The sequence below is a fragment of the Sinohyriopsis cumingii genome, unplaced genomic scaffold, assembly GCF_028554795.1.
Source record: "Sinohyriopsis cumingii isolate HCF-2022 unplaced genomic scaffold, ASM2855479v2 utg002217l, whole genome shotgun sequence".
NCBI classification, from domain to species: Eukaryota; Metazoa; Mollusca; class Bivalvia; order Unionida; family Unionidae; genus Sinohyriopsis; species Sinohyriopsis cumingii.
In genome coordinates, this window is record NW_028316160.1 from 477,918 (window position 1) to 498,748 (window position 20,831).

Here is a 20,831-nt window from a genome sequence, read left to right on the forward strand (position 1 = left end):
AGTAATGGCTTGATACTGAATTAAGTCTCTGTCACGGAAAACCACACTTTATCTTGCATGCTTTTATTTAATTTATTTTTAAACAAGTAAATTCACAAAGCTCGATTCTTGATAGAATGTTGGCAGAATGGGATAAATCTCTCTCTCAAAGAAAAACAAAATTTTTATATGCTTTTAAATTTTTATTTAGTAAGTAAATAACTGACAATTATTTTTTTCTTCTGGCATTGAAACAAATATATGACAATTCTGTCAAAAGTCATTATTACAAGAGTTACTGAGACTATATTTGATGGTGCATATATTGTTGGTAAATAGCATTTACAATACTTGACATCAAATATCTTGCTGTATTAAGCAAGTCTGTAAATAACTTTGCAATCAGCAATTACTATCTATTTTAATGGATTTTACTAAATGAAATTCTTTATCCAGTCTTCCATTCCCTGATAAAATGACTGCATAGCTAATTGAGTGTACAATCACTTAAAGAATTTCCTTTATGCAAAAAGACTTCTCAACATGTATAATATTTGGTAAAAATTTGAAAATGAGAAAAAAGACATTTGTAGAAAAAGTAACATTTCATATATTTTGCCTTGGTCAAGAAATAATTGAGTTTTTAAAAAAAATATATTAATAATGTTCATAGTTGATTTAAACATAGAGATATGTTGGAATAATATATTTTATGTATGTGTCAGCTAAGTACAAGTGATTGAAATTTTTAGCATTTTGCATCACTGAAAATGTATATTATTTAACTCAGTGCATTATCATTATAAATAAAAGGTAGATCACCGGTAACATCCATTAATTTGGCACGCTTACATCAAGTATGCTAGATTTTGAAAGCTTGCAGACTTGGAAAAATTTCTTTTGAAAGCTTGTTCGAGCACCCTTACTAGCTTGCGCGACCTCAGCTAGCTTGTCTTAACCTTGCTGCAAGCTTGATGTAAGCATGCATTTTGGTTTGGGAATGACAGTATATGCCTCACAGTCCTGCTGGCTGTTGTGGTATGGTTGGTACAGCCGGTCAGCTATGCAGGCTGTTTGGATGACTGGCTCGCCGGCTGGAGAGAACTGATTCCTGACCACAGCAATAGTTTCTGCATGCATGTGTTTGTTCCTCGTCTTCATTTCAGAGTTGACATCCAAGTGGAAGAAGGATAGTTTATGATCACTGAAGACAGGCATGAGATGTGTCTACACCATAGAATTGTTTCATAGAATACACATTTAATCTGTACAAAAGTACTTGGTCCATCTGTTTGAAGAAATAACTCAAGGATCACACAAATAGGCATATTTAACTATATCTCATGTCTGATTTGTTGTGTAATCTTGTGGATCATGTCGAAATGCTTGTCGTAAGGGCAACGAAAGTAAAATCTGGTACAATAGTCACTGGCTATACCACGTCTTTATAGATTTCAAAAATACATTTGATATGGTAGGGCAAGCAGCCTTATGGACAACTATGAAGAAGTGCGACATCAGCTCAAACCTGGTGCGAGTTGTTGAGCATCTCCATGACAAAGTCATCATTGCTCATCAATGGTAGCAGAGGAGACTGGTTCTGAACAACAGTTAAAAGAGTCAGACAAGGATGTATACTGTCACCTACACTCTTCTACATTTTCCTGGAAAGGATCATAAAGGATGCCTTGCATGACCACAAGGGCACTGTCAGCATTGAAAGAAGAACAATCACCAACCTTCACTTCGTAGATGATATTGATGGCTTAGCAGGAGATGAAAAAAAAAAAACTGGCTGACTTGGTTGAATGCCTCAACACAACCTCCAGATTATATGGTATGGAGATTAATTTCAAGTACTTGGGAACAATTATCACAGATGAGGGCTTCATTGCTGGAATATTTGTTTTTTAAGCATTTCTTGCATAAATATTACCTTACTTTAACAATTTGCTAATCTGAAAATCTTGAACACAATAAATGGTGTTATTGACATATATACAGTTTTAAGGAATATTACTATATAATGAAATGACAAAATATATTAGTATGCAAGAAATATTAAATCCGGTTTAAGGAATATCATTATATAATGAAATGATAAAATATATTAGTATACAAGAAATATTAAATTAGGTGTAAGGAATATTATTATATAATGAAATGACAAAATATATTAGTATGCATGAACTATTAAATCAGGTGTAAGGAATATTATTATATAATGAAATGGCAAAATATATGCAAGAAATGCTTAAAAAACAAATATTCCAGCAATGAAACACGCAATTTTCATAAAACGTAACAGAATTTGAATATATTATTAATATTTCTACCCTACAAGCAAATGCATCATCTATTTTGAGGTAAAAGAACTTGTAATATGTAAGTTGTAAGCATGAAAGAGAAATAATGTATCCACTTACTCCTTCCATCTGCAAAGGCTTTGCAATTATACAGAGTTCTTCCATTACATCCAAGAGATATTTGATGTTTTGATGATATTCAGCGTGTGATGACCAAAGCTTTTCTGAAGAAAAAAAATATAATGTACACTGGAACTAAATTAACAAAACACATCAGGCATTAGTAGGCCTGAGATCTCTTTTTTGAAAGATGCAGGCCTGATAGCTAAATGCAGTATTGAATTCGTACACTTTGGCAGTCGAGTTCAAATACTATGTAACACATTTAGCCATTCATCTGATGTCACCTTGTCAATGTGTATGTAACTGGCTATCATCAAACTTCACTACGGTTTGTGAATAAATTCTCACTTTATTAATAGCCCTAGATTTTGCTGGGGGCTTAGCTTTTTTGAGATAATGATGTAAAGCAAGTTCCATCAAAATCTCACATCATTAATAGCCCTAGATTTTGCTGTGGACTGAGTTATTAAAAGACCTTGTGATTGTCCATGGCAAGGTGTATGAAAACCTCTTCATGAATCAAAAGTATATAGTACATCAACATCAACCATTCAATAACTAGCTTACCTCATCAACATGTGCCTGTCTTGCTTGTAATGGAACTGTTTTGAGAGTCAAACTAAATTCATAAATAAAGTTTATAGTGCATCTGTCATAATATTCGCTCATCAAAGCTTTTCCCTTTTGATTTAAGCTACATTTCAAGTTCTGTAAAAAAATATGTTCATAGAAATCATATAATAATATAGTGATTGTTGATGTGACGCACACTCAACTGTGACTGGGCCCTGCAGCAAGCTCATTTGGTCTTCGACTAGCTAAGTTATAAATACAGCCAAACTTGTTCTTAATAGTCACCTATGTTCATACCTCACAAGTCCACAACAATCATTCTAAATTACCCCACCCCCCCCAAGCAGCAAACTTCCTTTATTTAAAATTCACCTGCATTCAGTGGTCAGGTGTTTCCTAACCATACAATGGTTTAACGCTGGCTTAAGCAATCAATAAGCCATAACAGCAGTGACTGCTCCAATTATGCAACTTAACATTTGTTTCATTAGCAAGGCATTGTTTAGTTAAATTATCTAATTGTTTCATTAGCAAGGCATTGTTAAGATAATATTATCTAATATGAATCGATGTTTAAGCATTTATTTCTAGACTGTATTTGCCATATTCCAGTCACATGGCCAGTTAATTTAAAATATGTCAACATGTGGGGTTCGAAAACAAGGAATCTTTTATCATTACAGGAGAGGATCAAAACAATTTATTTGCTGGTTGGAAAAGTAACTGTGTTATCGTAGTAGAAATGATAATGACATTTTGTGCCAGCATGACAATGTGTCACATGTATAGTTAGGTATCTTCATCTACTTGCCTATAAATTAATTTTATGAGAACAGATATGAGTTACATCCAGTTCATTAGGGATGGATTAAAGCGAGCAGGATGAAGTAAACTTCAGTAGATGATACATCTGGGAGAGAAAATCATATGAATTTAATTATGTTTTTATTGCACATAGCACATAAAATGATCTAGATAATGTAATAATAATAATAATAATAATAATACTATTATTAGGTGCATATTATTTATACAAAAATCAATTTTAAAATGTGAACATGTTTGCAGAGGCAAGCCTTTGCATTTCCCATGGATGACCAGTACTGACAGATTTGACTGTGCTACTTCAAAATGAGATGAATTGCTTTCAGTCATATATTTGATCAGGAGGAAACATGTTAATTTCTGATATTTCAAATCTTTGTAATGAATACAATTCTCTCTTTATGCTAACAATTTTATGTTAGCATAAATGGAGCATGAACATATTTAATGACTAACTGAACATACCTATAAGTGTACTTGTGAGCCGTCCAGTTTCTTTAAAAGCAAACCACTGGCTGGAGAGTTCTGGATGCTTCTTTACGACCTGGTCAGATGTTATCCAGATCTTCACTCCATTGATGAGCCACTTTGGATCAAGTACAACATTCTTTCTCAGCCTTTCAGTGCTGGAAATTAAATTAGGATATAATGAGATAAAATAGATATAACCAAATGGGCCATGCCACAGAATATTTTATAATGCTGATTATCATAGCCTGGCTGTACATTTTCTGAGGTTATTCTTGGAAATTTTACCTAAAACCTTGAACATCCGAGGTTTTTCCAAGCCTGTAACAATTTTATTAAATTATTTATGATCACATCACAATGATATGAAATATAATCTTTATTCCAATCTCAATAATGCTTTACTGCAAGTACTTACTGAATTTTATGCCAGAAGTACAAATTAATTCTAGGCATCAAGCATGATCGTGTGCATGACGATGAGTAGAGGGATGGGTCAAGCAGCAGGAGGTGTCAGTCTAATGATCAGGTGAGACCCTCTCCTGATGGAATACATAGTTTACTATATTGTCTTTATTCCATAAGGGTAATTTTTGTAAAACAACCTTCACAGCTTTATGAGTGGGTTGCGCTTTTAATTTTGGTAAATATGTTTAATGGACCTTTTGACCTTATTTACAGAATATTCTGGAAATGAACTTATGACCTCATCCTGGTTCTGTTAGTTTTTATATAAGGTTGCAAGTAATACAATTATTTATTCCATTTTTAAAAATCTGTAGTGGGGCAAGCCATTTAGTTTTACTCAATTTTTATTTAAGAGGATTTACTTATTTTAGTTATTCATTGTTATTGCAAAGTGCCTATAGACTATAGGACTAAGTAGGGATTTTAGAATAATTGAGTTAATTTAAAGACAATGTGGATTTTATCAATGTGATCAATTAAGACTAAACTAATCAACACTATTTTAGGCTACTTTGCATAAGCATATTCAAGACTGGACTTCATTCAAAATGCCATTGGAAATCATTTGGAATACATTAAGAATTGTGACAGAACGTTGAGGACTATTGGGATTTCATTCTCAAAACTGTAAGTTCATGTGAAATTTTCACTTTGTATTATAAGGAAATTAATTATTTATTGACTTTTACAAAACTTGTTGGATTTTGGTTCTGATATTACTTACTTTAAAATCAGAGTTCTAACAGAAATTGGGGGCTAGTCCAAGATACATTGTTTTTAAAGAGCTCAGAGAAATTACTATTGCTTTTTAAATTTAAATCCGCTTTTTCATGGATTTTTCTTAGTTCCTGGTATTTTCATTTCACATATATAAGAAATCTTTAGTGGAAGCAACAAAGTTTTACAATGTCATCAAAAGTGGAGAACATTGTTTTGAATCCTACCCACTAGGGCTTAGAGGCACTGAAAATGAAATTACAGCTAACACGATGGAATTAGTGGTAAGAAACCTTCACTGTCAGATAAAAATGATGCAAATGCAAACATAAAAAGAAGAGACACACATACAAATGCAAAGAGAGAAAGATAAAAGAGAATCGTAAATGCAAAAAGAAGAAAGAGAAATGGAAATGTGAAATGAAGAAAGGGAAAAGCAATGTAGATTAAAATAATTAGAACATCATGTGGAAAGCCTTCCTCTATCCCTCCTTACACAAAGTTTGCATTCTGTTGTTACCAGAATATTAGGTAAGCACCACCTTTTTAAGAAAATGATCAATGTTTTCATTATTTCGAGAGTATTGCTGAAAATATTTGCAATGGCCTACAGAGCATTGGACTTTATTATCACAAAGGTTATTTATTGGCAAAGCTTTTAAGTCTACACTTTACTTTGGTATAAAAAAGTGCTAATTAAGATGTGGTTAAGGTATCTAGAAGGGTTGCAAGTTGGAATCTGAGGCATATCAAAGTTTTAGAACTGTAGAAAAGAAACTGGACCAACCCATGTCAACATTGCATGGGAAAAAGAACAACTATCTGATAGCTGGTACTCAGACAAGAAGGTTGGTAAAGTTTCTGATAACTTTAGAGAACTCATTTTAATTAAAGAGTTCAAGGATTTCAATGAAACTGAAGACCTACCCTGATGAGCAAAGGTTAGAAACTTTGGAAAATCCTACCTGTACAGCAATCCCTCTCTCTCAAAGGACTTCCTCGCAGACATTTTTTTGTGCATGGTTGGGAAAAAATCCATTTCAGTCATAAACGAGTACTTCCAAATCTCAATTTGGCACAACCTATTGAACTCAAATTTCTCATAAGACTGACCAGAAATCCTCATCTCTTCATAGACGCTATTTACTATGATAGGAAAGATTTTTTTCTCAGTGCTACTAAGCAACATAATGCAGACGAAGCTATTCCAAATGATATTATTTCAAAGAGATCAAGGTCATGGTCATGTATTGAAAGAAATATATTTTTGGGATCAAACTAACCCCAGTATCATTTGTTGTTGAGTTGTCAAGCCTATCTCTGTTAAAGGTTTAGGGGATGCAGGAGCTTCACAGAGTCTTTTACTAACAGTACTTTGCCGTTGTCTGAGAAGTCTTCTTTTAGTGAAAGTGTACTTATTCAGGAGGTATAGTATTGCTTTGTAAATGATCCATTAGGTAAATTTGTTACCGAACTTAGTCTTTGGACCCGTGACTATCAGAGTGGCTACTTCTTTATCCATTCAGTGTAATCATTTATTACAAGGCGGTGAGCTAGCTGGAAATAAGGTTGTGGTTAACCCACTTGTAACTGATAAAGTCTTGTTAGGATTCAACGGTTGATCAGACTTAAATTGAAATCCCTGATTTAAACCCAATTAATGCAGTTACTAGAACTATGCAAAAAGTGCTGATGATACTAAACCCTATGATAATATTACTTAGAACAGTGCTTACCATGATGGATTATATTAAATTGAATAGTGACTGTTGGGATGGATTATATCAAATTGAATAGTGACTGTTGGGCTGGATTATATTAAATTGAATAGTGACTGTTGGGTTGGATTATATCAAATTGAATAGTGACTGTTGGGTTGGATTATATCAAATTGAATAGTGACTGTTGGGTTGGATTATATCAAATTGAATAGTGACTGTTGGGTTGGATTATATTAAATTGAATAGTGACTGTTGGGTTGGATTACATTAAATTGAATAGTGACTGTTGGGTTGGATTATATTAAATTGAATAGTTGGGTTGGATTATATTAAACTGAATAGTGACTGTTGAGTTGGATTATATTAAATTGAATAGTGACTGTTGGGTTGGATTGTATTAAATTGAATAGTGACTGTTGAGTTGGATTATATTAAATTGAATAGTGACTGTTGGGTTGGATTATATTAAATTGAATAGTGACTGTTGGGTTGGATTATATCAAACTGAATAGTGACTGTTGGGTTGGATTATATTAAATTGAATAGTGACTGTTGAGTTGGATTATATTAAATTGAATAGTGACTGTTGGGTTGGATTATATTAAATTGAATAGTGTTGAGTTGGATTATATCAAACTGAATAGTGACTGTTGGGTTGGATTTTAAATTAAATAGCGACTGTTGGGTTGGATTATATTAAATTGAATAGTGTTGGGTTGGATTATATCAAACTGAATAGTGACTGTTGGGTTGGATTTTAAATTGAATAGTGACTGTTGGGTTGGATTATATTAAATGGAGCAGTGAATAATATGTTGGAGTGTATTAAATGGAAAACTGACTCAAGTGTTGGTCCATCAACTTATCAATACAAATTACAAGGTCCTGCATTCAATGTTTTGGACAGCCATAACTACTGTCATGTTAACCAGAACTGGATAATTAAAATTAAACAAATTATTATAAATATTGCATATTATCCTATTATTTACCTCACAATATAGATTTCTAAACAGTAGTTGTAGGTGTCTTATTGTGCAGTTTCTATATGTGCAACAATTATAACTTCTCTACCCGATGGAAATGAGCAGTGCTTTGAAACTGTATTTTAGTTCTTTGCATTTTAAATAATATGCAGGAAATATTCTCCAAGATCTTAATTCCTAATCAATTAGTAAACATTCTGTACTGCCCATAATCATTAATTTAAATAATATTAAAAACTAAAACAAACTAAAGGTACAATTAATTGTCTTTTATTGTTTCTAACATTCACACAACATGGGTTATTTGTTTCTGAGACAAGGCAAATCATCCTTTAGTCTATCTTCCTACTTGATATTTATTTTTGTTTAGTTCTGTTTAGTCTTTTTGTGCTGTATAAAATATCATAATTGATGTCTATAAATTAAAGAATATTTTAAACAGTGTCCAGAAAATTCAATAATCAGGATATTTAGATTAAAAATTAAACTTACTTGAAGAATACGATGTTTCCCAAATCATGCTCAAACCTGAGAAACAAGTCGAGCTCTTCTGGCCATTCAATTCTTAGTTGAAGGGTCTCATTGAGTCTTTTCACATCAGCATAGTCCATAACCTGCAATAAAAAACAGTGCTATACATTTACATCTGAAATCACATTTGGGCTCCATCAAATTGTAAATATAACACTCGCCCCTGGATAAATCTCAAACCTGTTTATAACACAGGAGGTGGGTGAGGTGGGGTGGCATGGATCATATCCAGTCTGCTACTCAGAATGTATTAGCCACAGGACTCAAAGCTGACAACTGCATCAATAACATTGTTTACAATGGTGTACAGTGTTATAAAGTTTTATATCGATCTTTCGTTACCGATATTCAGGTGTCATTGTTTGTTGTAATAATTGGGAAACATTTACTTGCAACAAATAATTTTAATTTGTGCTTATTTAGATAAAAATTTATGATTTTCTGTCTGATGAATAAGCTAGTTTTTATGAAAAGTAAATTTTCGATCATCCTTCAACAACACCCATGATATTTAATTTATTATGACCAATTTAAAAATAGTCAGAATTATAGGAAATGACTCGTAAACCTTCTCCTATATCACTGCATATTCCGTCTCTGATCATTTGCACTTCTAAAGAAATAACTTATAAAGGATGCAAAACAATTAGGGCACATGTCAGTGAGTTCTTCCATCAATGACACCATGAACTGCAACAAATCGATGAATTAGAAAGGTCCAATCAAGAATGAAAAGTACTTTCCAAATTTTTGGGGATATATCTGATGCAATGTCCATCGTATCCTCATACATTATCACCAGTAGAATGTCTGGTTTTTTGAAGTGTGTATTACAGTTAGCATGAGCAACTCCTCGATAGTGACCGGTGACACGGCAATGATCACTGACTTTTTTATCATGTGGCTTAAAGTACTCTTCGCAGATATGACATCGCTGTGCTGATTTGTGTTGTTGCAGTTGTAACTTTGTAGGTGGAATGATCACTGTTGGATTTTTCTTGATGTCGCTGATGCATTTTCATACCGTTACGTATTGCTCAAACAACCACATGACACAAACCTCACCGCGTTTTTTCAATATGGAGAGGACAAACGCTTATCAACTGAGCAGCATGTTTATATCCAATTGAGCATGAGACATGCCTGTGTTCCACTCGAGTGAAAGAACTGAGCAGCATGTTTACATCCAATTGAGCATATGACATGCCTGTGTTCCACTCGAGTGAAAGAACTGAGCAGCATGTTTACATCCAATTGAGCATATGACATGCCTGTGTTCTACTCGAGTGAAAGAACTGAGCAGCATGTTTACATCCAATTGAGCATGATACATGCCTGTGTTCCACTCGAGTGAAAGAACTGAGCAGCATGTTTACATCCAATTGAGCATGAGACATGCCTGTGTTCTACTCGAGTGAAAGAACTGAGCAGCATGTTTACATCCAATTGAGCATGAGACATGCCTGTGTTCTACTCGAGTGAAAGAACTGAGCAGCATGTTTACATCCAATTGAGCATGAGACATGCCTGTGTTCTACTCGAGTGAAAGAGTGAACTGGATAAGAAGAGGGATTTTTCAAGGATCGCTTCAGAGTCAAAGAGATATAAAACACACATATTTTTGCAGTGGTTTTCAAACTGTAGTGCTTCCTCGCATGGCATCTGAATGATCTGCAAGTCTCGACAGTATTCAGACGTGACATGGCCATGTAGTCACTGCAGTTGAGGAAAGCACTGCAAGCATCGATAGCAGAAATATTCATGACTTTAATGTTTCATGTACTGTGATCAAAATAACCGGCTTAAGTCTTTGTTGGTTTTGGTAATAAAGTAAACTGATGCCATGTTGTGAGGCTGTTTTGGAGATCAGCAATGGATAAACCATGAACTATTTATAGCCAGCTTTCCTTTTATCAAGACCAAACAAGCTGATGGAGAGTTCTTCATTCAGCACTTTCAGTTTTGGTACGTCTCCAATCAATGCAGGAAAGGTGATGCCAATGGTTTTGATGGTCTCAAAATACAACTAGAACTTGAGACTCGATTGGCATTACAGGATGTAGCACGGAAAGAATGGCCCCACGTGAGATAGTAGTCATCGTTGTTGTTGACGCTGATGTATGCTTTGGTGGCTATGATTTGCTTGGGAAGGGTTGTGTCCTTACTTCTGCGCAACGGTGTGAATTTGAAAGTTTGAAACAAGAAAGAATCGACTCTGGCAAACACCCATGCTGATGCCGATTCTTGATAATCTTCGATACGATGCTGGATAAATGACCAGATGTTTATGATGTGACTGAAATCATCAAAACGATACAAGATCTGTGATTTTGCTCTGATAAACAAGTTGATGTTCTTTTGTTCCTTCATAAAATGAATGTTAAGAGCTACTCAGATTTCGATAGCTGTGTGTATGTGCGCAGTTCTGCATCTACTGTAGGTTTTAGAATGTACTGCAGGAGTTCTGTCAACTCGCTCAAGCCTATGATCGTAAATGCTGAAGGGATTGCATATCAATTTTAGGTATTTTTTTCTCAATGTCGGCTCTCTTTGACTTGCTCATCATTTCGTGCTGAAGTCAAAGGAATTTGGAAGGTTTAGCAGTTCCTGTGAGCGCTTTGTACTTGTTTCATAGCTGCTTCAATTACTGCTGCATGATAAGGATCTCTCATCCAGCCAGTGCTTTGTAATCATTGACAAGTTTACGACGTGCTTGTCCTCTTGGCATCGCATTTAGTTCTCCTCTGAATCATTCGATCAACTCATGCAGAGTGGCATTCAATCTTGGATAGGGCATGTTGGCAAGATGCTTCAATCGAGCAATGTCCCTAAGTCAATGAGCGATCTCACATCGTAGGATAAAATCTTTTCCTGGATCTGCCACTACTTTGTGAAGAATTTTATGCTCCATCTGTATAAGCAAGTTAGTTTTTTCTCTATATATTGTCCCATCGACTGTTTGTTTAATTGCTAGTTAATTTTGCCTGGTCAGAGACATACTAACTATATATATATATATATATATATATATATATATATATATATATATATATATATATATAAATGCAATAAACTGACAACAAACAGTGCAAAACTATTATCTAACTAGCCTAACATGATCCCTTGCAACTGAAAGGATTGTTATTAGCCATATGATCTGTATTCTTTATATATATATATATATATATATATATATATATATATATATATATATATATACACATACAGTGTTTCCCTTTACACACATTTGTGCATCAGGATGCACGCTGGAGAAAATTGACGCACGCATTTTGTTTCCGTGCGTTTTTTTTACGTAAAGGATTTTCATAATATGATCATGATTTATTTAATATCCAATGCACTGGACGATGGATGGCATCGTATATACTTCGCATATAGGCATTGACTGGTTTCCCGCTTTGTTTGCTCCCTGCCTTGCGCACCTTTATTCGTATAGCAAAGTGCAACGCATAGGCACTGTTATGATGGAGTAGCTTCCCCTAATCTCGCGAGCTTCTCACGATTTCCATCAAGCTCATTAAGCTGTTCTAGATATTGAACATCAAGCCTCGTTGCACTAGAAAGTGATCGCCAGATTAAAACGTCATGCACTATAAACATTAGCAAAGAAAGTGAAAGAAGCAGAACACAAAAGAGTAACTGTGGATCTAACTTTAATGAAAAATGGAGAAAATTATTTCCTTGACTGGAATATTCATTATGATTACTGGTGTGACTTCTGATCACGTGATTGCAAAGACTGCAAAAGTGAATAATCCTTTCGTGACAGGATTTTAGAATTTTTAAAAATAGGCCCTCGTTCGCCATAAGATATCTGGAGAACATATTATAACCTAAGACATTATTTCGCAAAATATAAATCAGTAAACTTGCAGAGACGAATGCGTTATTTGGATTAAAGTCAGCGGGTCATTGCAGATTTTGTTGGTTTTTAACTTTTACTGCAATAAAAGAAAGATCTTAAAGTTCAAGTGTAACTTATTAGAAAGAAGATGAATCAGTATAATCCTTCATATTTGGATAAATGTGTTCTACAACAAAGTACAATGAAACCAATGATAGTACACATTTGATGAAAGACAGTAAATTAACTCCCATTTGGTTAAAAACATTTATTTGGCTTTTTGTATTGGCTATATGTAATGTGTTGGGCTATAACATTGCTGAGGAGACTGTTAAAAGTATGACTTTAAAACAAAAATGAACTAATAAAATTATTCTTTGAATGGACAATGCATTTGTTTGTTAATTGTGCATGTTGGTGTATTTGTATGTTTAGAGAAAGAGAGAGAGAGAGTATGTTGTGCAAGCTGCAATATCCTATTTTAAGCTGAAAAAGTATGAGTCGTATGAAAATTTGTCAGTACATTATTGACCCCCACATTTTTTATTTGACCCCCAGTTTTGACACCAAGGGTTTTTTTGTACCTTCAATTTTACACCCCGGGGGATACACTGTGTGTGTGTGTGTGTATATATATATATATATATATATATATATACACACACACACACACACACATATATACATATATGTAGTCCCAATGACTGTTTATTTAATTGCCTGTTATTTGTGCCTGGTCAGAGACTATATATATATATATATATATATATATATATATATATATATATATATATATATATATAATTCAGCAGACCATTTCTTGAATTGCTTATTATAAAATGCCTCTGCATGGATCCAGCAAGTGTGCATGGTTACATCAGGGCAGCACATAAGACTGCAACAAGGCATGCTTGAGGGAGTCTTGTATGTTGTATGCGGCATAATGCCCTCATCACGAAGGGAAGTCGAGAACTTAAATCCTGCCCGGGCTGCCAGGAAGGTGTTCGTGGTCAGCTCCAGGTGTGTCAGTGTTACAGTGGTTGCAACATCATAGCAATTAAATATTACTACGAAAAATTGAGAACCACTAGCCAAATAAAAACAATTTCAGCCACGTTTGATGAGTTTCTGGCAAAGATAAAGCATGACACAACTGTGCGAGAAAATGATGTAGACAGTTCATTGCATGTTTAGTCATTTCCATTCAATTAAAATCCACTTTAGTCTCAAACAATTATATCAAGCGACAAACAATCACGATCTTGCCTGGCGGATAAAAATCTCCAGGATGATTACCGATAACGAATACACCTCTATGAACATCAAAATAGAGCCCAATTACTCCATGCTGCAAACCAGAAGGTTATCGTGTAGGATAATTCAATTAGATCTGTCCTTGGTTTTAACGTTGTCTTAGATGGAATTGGAATACATGAAGGAGATCTTCCTGTCGATATCAATTACAGGAACAACCTCCTCATCAACTATTTGATGGCTCAGGGATCATTATCCTCGATCGGTTCAGCCTCAAACATGATTTATTCCATGCTGATTAACATTCCCCCAGGCTCACTCATGAAAATTCATCCTAATCCCTTATTTACTATCCCATCCTGAATATGTACGCAATCTTGGAAATCACCATGTGACTCACAAATAAGTTTGGATATGCCATTGAAAATAGCAACGAAAGAATCACTTATTATCTGCATGTGTGGAGAAAATCCTCAGTCTACTATTGTTGTAGGGTTTAACGCCATTTTTCAGCACATGATAGGCTATACATGGCGGCCAGTATTAATGGTGGAGGAAGAACCCGGGAAATCCCCGGAAAGAACCACCGACCCTCGAGAAACTACTGGCAAGCTTTCTCACATATCCACATTGGCCGAATCCGAGACTGGAACCCATGCAGACAGAGGTGAGATGGCAGTGATCCGTAACGGACAGCGCTTTAGACCACTCGGCCACTCAGGGCCCCCTCAGTCTACTAAAAAAAGAAATGTTCACAGATGAAAAGAAGCAGCTATGAGACAATATCGCGCACATCGTAAAATTGTAAGCAGACTTTTATCTGTGCTGTTTTCCATGGTGCGAGCAGCTCTTCCAGGCATTGCAGTGAAAGCAGCTTTGATTGCCCTCAAAGCAGTTGAAACAGAAGTCACTGAAGTGGCCTCCGATGCTCGAATGACTGTGAGACAAAAAACAGCCAGCAACATCATGCCTCAGTCAACCATGCCATCACCGTTGCTGACTGCGAAGGTGCAGGAAATTCAGGTGTTTGATCTTTCCAAGCTGGATAAACAGGCTCTTCAGAAAACTGTGCATCGGTAGTCAGCGTGTGATCAAAATAAGTTTACACGATCTTGAGAGAAAGGTCATTGTACAAGTCATGCTGACAAAACTGTCACTTGGCACCATCATGTCTGGTTATGGATTTAAAAGAGGGTGGCAAAATAAAATAGAATGTCTTTTAATAACTGTGTTATTTTGCAACACTATGTATGCAAGGTTTACTCCTGATTACCTCTGGCTGAATGATGATACTCCCATCAATGACTCGAGAACTGAGTACAAGTACGTCAAATACCAGAACATAAACATCACCAACCTCAATGCGAGCACTCATAAAAAAAAAAAAGAGATGCAAGACAAAGATGTGTACCTGCTTTCCCATAAGGCCTTTCTGGAGGTCCAGGTTAAAATACAACCTGTGGCAGGCAGAAACCACGTAGCAGGTGCTTAAGTCACGATCCTGAACCTCATCATGTTCAGCAATGACTACATGCAGAAGTGTGCCACTAACACGTGGTAGTTCTCGGATACAGGTGCAACAGTCAGTAACAAAATACACAATGGCACACCACCAGTCAATGCTGCTGATCTGACAGAGGAAGAAACTGCTAACATTTTAAAGACCAGCAGTGGCAAGAAACGCTTTTGTTAGAAATAGATTCTGCCATCAAATACATGCACAGAGCAGCAGTGTCAGATAATGGACAATTCACCATGACATGGTTGTTGATGTGGATGTGCAAAATCATGCCTTGATGGTTCACATGCTCGAAATGAAATCGACATTGGCCAGGAACACCAAGAAACTTTACTTTGAGCAACATTGTATTTACATGCAGCAAAAATGAACATCACTGTATAGACAATGCCTAAAACACAAAGTCAAAACATCATCATGCCACAAAGAGATGAGGTGGTTCTATTGCCAGTTCTATAGTTCCATTTGTGAGGATGATGGTGCTAAAGTTGTTTGCAACAGTTCTTGCTCCACTGGGACTTGTCGCAGTGACTGGAGCTATCACTGGAGCCACAATAAAGCAGTGATGGGAAATGGTGTTGCCCATTGCAGAAACTACCACAGTATCTAACAAACATGTGTTATGGTGACATCGTCCATTGGCTATCGAAATCAACCCGTAAAACGAAAACCCCAAAATAATTGCATTTAATATTACACCATGTTCCAGTGGATGTTACACTGTCACCACAGCAGAAGAAAAGTATCGTTGTGGCAGCCATGTATTTAAAAGGCCAGTATCCATCAGGTTTAAAGTGTCAAAAATGCTCACCTGACAGACTTATGCTGACTCACTGTCAAGCCACATCAGTAGCTAAAAATGCTGCTGTATGAAAAGTAATTGTTCTTAACTTGCTAGTGTCGCAGCTGTCTAAACAAGGAGGATTTATCACACCCCTGTTAGCAGGCATCGCTGGAACATTACTTCCAGGCATTAGAAAAGGACTTCAACATCCTGGAACCAAGTGCAGTAAAGGCATTTCAAAGAGAGGAAAGAAAAATGTATTAACATGGGAGACAAGGTCTCCTGAAACAAAGTTTTCTCCGCTGTCCAACATTGACATCCAGCAAGAATTAGTACCCAGCATTAGAAATTTCAGAGGTGTACTTTCAAAGGATTAGTTTCCTGATAAGAGCTGTGTAATTAACCTGCAAATTTATTCATACGGACACGGCACTCTTTGGGTTGCCATGATCAATGATCCATGTTAAAGTGACGTCGAGTATTTTGATTCATTTGGTTTACTCCAACCAATGAGGTCGTGTAATACCACCAAACCATCGCACAAAGGATCTGTGTATAGCTCGCTACAGCTTCAGGACATCAACGATAGCACGTGTGGATGGCACTGAATTGATTATATCCAATGCAGGAACAGAGGAAAATCAACCTCAAAATCATTTTGTCGCTAAAATAATGTACACTATAATACAAGACAGCCAACATGAGATTGCGGTGCCTTAAATACAACAGAGAGTATCGAGCTGTGAAGTATGTGGTTCACACAGCATCACAGGTAAAGCAACATCAGCAGGAGTTGCTCAGCAACAAGAGGCCACTAAAATGTATACTATGTGCAACCTATGCTGCCAACAACAATGTTGAGTGTGACTTAGTGTCATGGCTCTGCATAAAAAATGTATCACTGTTGGCACTGTGATATTGACACAAGCTGCGAAGTCCTTTGCATGGAAATAAATCTGTGCATGGGAGACTGTAAATGCTGCGGAGAGAGACAAATTTTCAGTGGCACTGTGGACGTCCATGTGCTGATTGGAAACTTCCAAGACCCTGTGGCAGATGGACATTGCCAGGACATAAATACATAGGACAGTGGAATCCCTTAGAACAGCAACTGAATGACAATGATCAGCTGCTGCCCGGTCAAGAGCCCTACAATGGTGTAGATGCCATCGTGATGCAACACGATACAGGTTAGAGCTATAATCAAGATGACAAAGTTGGATGCGATCGAGTCATGCTGAGGGACTTTAAAAAACTCAAGCCCCAAAATTTCAGCAAACATGTAGATCAAGCTCTTGTGCGTGGCATCATTTGCATCAAAACATAAGCTGGGCATCGGGATTCTAGGTAAAACGAACAAGTAAGCAGAAGATCTTTCTGACGGAAAGTTCTCACAGAAGAACTGCATAAACCAGCATGCAAGCATTTTCCATGATGCAGTCATCGCAGATGATAAATGGTCTGCATATCTCGTTCACATCAGAGATTACAGTGCATACAACGATAATTTCAAATATTTCATGATGGTCATTGATGTTTTCAACAAATACATATGGGTAATTCCTGAAAAAAAAGGAAATTCTATCGCTGAAGCATATGATAGCATTATAGGTGCATGAAAGCACAATAAATTATGGGCAGGTCATGGTCGTGAAATTAATAACAAAACCGTCTCAGATTGGCTTAAAAAAATAATATTATCTTGTACAGCACACACAATCAAATCAAAGCGGCCATTGTAGAGCAGTTTACCAGAACTCTATAAAACCGCATGTGGAAGAGATTTACCAGTGACAACACCAATCAATACTTAGACTTTTGCAAGAGATCGCCGACCAATACAATCACACATGGCACATCAGCATTAAAAGAATCCCACAGAAGCTTCTTCGGCAGACAAAAAACAACAGGTCACAGGAGCCTTATTTTTCAGATCCAAATTCAAAGCAGATGACCACGGCACAATCATCAGACAAAACAACCATGTTCGAAAACGGACACCCTAGCTAGATTAAGATGTTTTCATCATTGATACCATTAAAAAAAACATTCCAGTCACCTACACACTCAAAGATTTGCCATGGTCAGACAACTCAGGTTGCAATACTGAGGCAAGAATGACCGTGTCTCAGGCATGAACATGACTGATAGAATGGACTTGGAAGGTGATGCCAGTGTGCTAGCAAAGTCATTTGTAAGGGGTGCATAAAAAGACTGACAAGGGAGATAAAGTCAGTCGGTGCATTGAATAATCCTAGGAGTTGCAAGAACTCTTTTACTGTTATCTAAGTCCTGTAGGAAATGGACTCAATGTGTTACATGATCCTGATTTTACAAGTACTAGGAATCTGTACTAGATTTGGGTTTGTGATAAACTCTATTCCAATATGGTCAAAAGTTGGGATGGATGGGGGTCAGACTGTTCCATTTTACTAGAAAGCCTAGATGATCTAAAAGTGAGTGAAAATCGTTTCTGCTTTGGAGGAGAATAGAACTTACCATACGTCTCCAGAGGATATTGTCCGGTACACTGCCATCTATGTAGATGAAGTTGAATGGAACAGAGTGCCAACACAATCCATAACCTTGGTAGAAACAATGGCTGATTTTGAGGCCAAATGACAGGATTTTGAACTGATAAACTGTGTCGCTGTAAGGAAAATGAAGATATTTCCATGGTACGTGGTGGATAGTGACATGCAAATATGTGTCAGATCGAGACTGACGGCATATTCATCCTGTTGGATGGAGAGATGGATTGATCTTGCTATTTCCATCCTTAATTTGGGTGGCAACATGCATCTGTTGAGGCTACTCAGGTCAATCACTGGCCTCAACTTGCAATTTGCCTTCCGAATAAGTGACACCCTGGAAGAAAACCATGGCAAGTGTGGTTTTCATACAAGCTTCACAGCCTGGTTTTGATTAGTGATGTATCTCCTGTTGTAGAAAGGCATACTTCTCCCAATCTGATGGTGCATCAGTGAAGAGCAGAGAGGAAAGAAGATGGGGTTGGATAAACCAAATCCAAAGCACCTCCGAAATAATGTGGATCACCCAATCGTTCTGAGGGGCTAAGGTAGTGAGCCTGAAACTGTAGGAGGCAGACGCCAACAGGTAGACTCTCTACAGGCAATGGGGAGTCTAGATCAATGCCTAGAGTTAGAAGGCTTGAATGCGAAGAACTTGGTTTCTTACTGCCTCTGTATGGATGCCTCCTAGCTTGGTTAGACTGTTGTCTCCTGTCATTGGGCTATGATTTATATTGCACATTTGACTGAAATTATCCTGTGTCCTCCATCCATTTATTGTCCCTCTGCAGTAGAATTCTGTCACAGGCTGGGAGATAAGTACTGAGTGAGTTGTGTATCATCAAGATGAGAGTGTCGCTGGTACCTGGCTTTCTGAAAAGAAAGCCTTATAATATCCCTGGTCACCAATTCTACCTAACAGCTAGTCATTAATCTTAATTTTAGCCAACTGGTGAGGGAGCCAAAAGGACAGTGTTTCTTCCACCTCTTTGAAATCTGCTTGATCTTTATAGTCTTGAGTAGTGATAGAAGGTGGAGGGCATTCTGAAGATGTAAACACCCTAATACATTTCATCAACTGCTGCCTTGAAGCTAATTAAATCAGCTCCATATTCGGATCTGACAATAGCTTTTTCATAGTAACTATATATATATATATATATATATATATATATATATATATATATATATATATATATATATGTATGTCACATTCACAGCGTCAAGCCCTGATCTAATTCTGGTTGCAACTATGGATAAGTCGTACTAGGTGGCATTGATGACTCAATTCTTCCTCCTTTAAAATGTTATTAACTCTCCAATGTGGATAAGCATTGAACATATGGAAGTCTGGCATGGCTGGAATGGCCGACTGGTTTGCTTGGCTTACTGTCAACCTGGATGCTGTCAGAATAGAAGACTGTTTGGCCACTACCGGTACTGGCTGCTCAGCTGGACAGACATAATTCTCATTGAAATCTCCATCATAGTAACGGTATGTCACTGACAGGATGGCGAAACTAGCTGATCTCTCACAAAGATGCCCGTAAATCCTAGTTGGCATTAATGTATAACAAAATTGTCCCCATGCCGGGAGGGTTGGACGGCAGGTGATGGCGAAGCAGTATTATGGAATGGATCCAATGGATCTGGTAAAAAAAAAAACATGCGTCCAGACTTGTAGGAAAAAAGATCATGCTCGGATGTGCAGGGAGACCTGGTCCCACTGAACAGTCTAAAATTGGGAACACCAGCAATGAGGCAGAAATTTCAAACCACAAACTTTAGGTGGGGGACTCCAGCATTCACCACAAGACTCCCAATGGAGCATGACATTGGATATATGCTTAGAAGGTCAACTTGATATTTCCTCCACTTATTCAGTCATTCCTTCACTTTTGGTTCCTATTGCTTTAAACTTTTTGCATTTAATGCATTTAGTTGACATTTCTACTGAAACGACGCAATAATAGAACCAAAGCATAAATTACCATTTCAGTATGTTGATAACTCGCCAATACTGTAACCCTGACTTTTTCTGTCGATGTATTGCACATGCTGCTTGGTGCAGATAATGTATACTTAGTATATATGATACAAGATACATGGTCATCTTCCCTTGCTTTGAGCATTTTGAATCTCATGTATTTAGTTGACATTTCTACTGAACAACACAAGAGA

General features: G+C 36.6%; 1 protein-coding gene across 1 annotated transcript in view; it reads right to left on the reverse strand.

Moving 5' to 3' along the window:
• LOC149770919 (uncharacterized) overlaps positions 1-20,831 on the reverse strand; it is a 62,081-nt gene that overhangs the window by 16,568 nt on the left and 24,682 nt on the right. The window contains exons 7-9 of the mRNA XM_089948988.1: positions 8,659-8,780; positions 4,272-4,432; positions 2,406-2,509 (exon numbers count right to left, since the gene is read on the reverse strand). Of these exons, the coding sequence (XP_089805114.1) occupies positions 2,406-2,509; positions 4,272-4,432; positions 8,659-8,780 (387 nt within the window). The remainder of the gene's footprint in view (positions 1-2,405; positions 2,510-4,271; positions 4,433-8,658; positions 8,781-20,831) is intronic.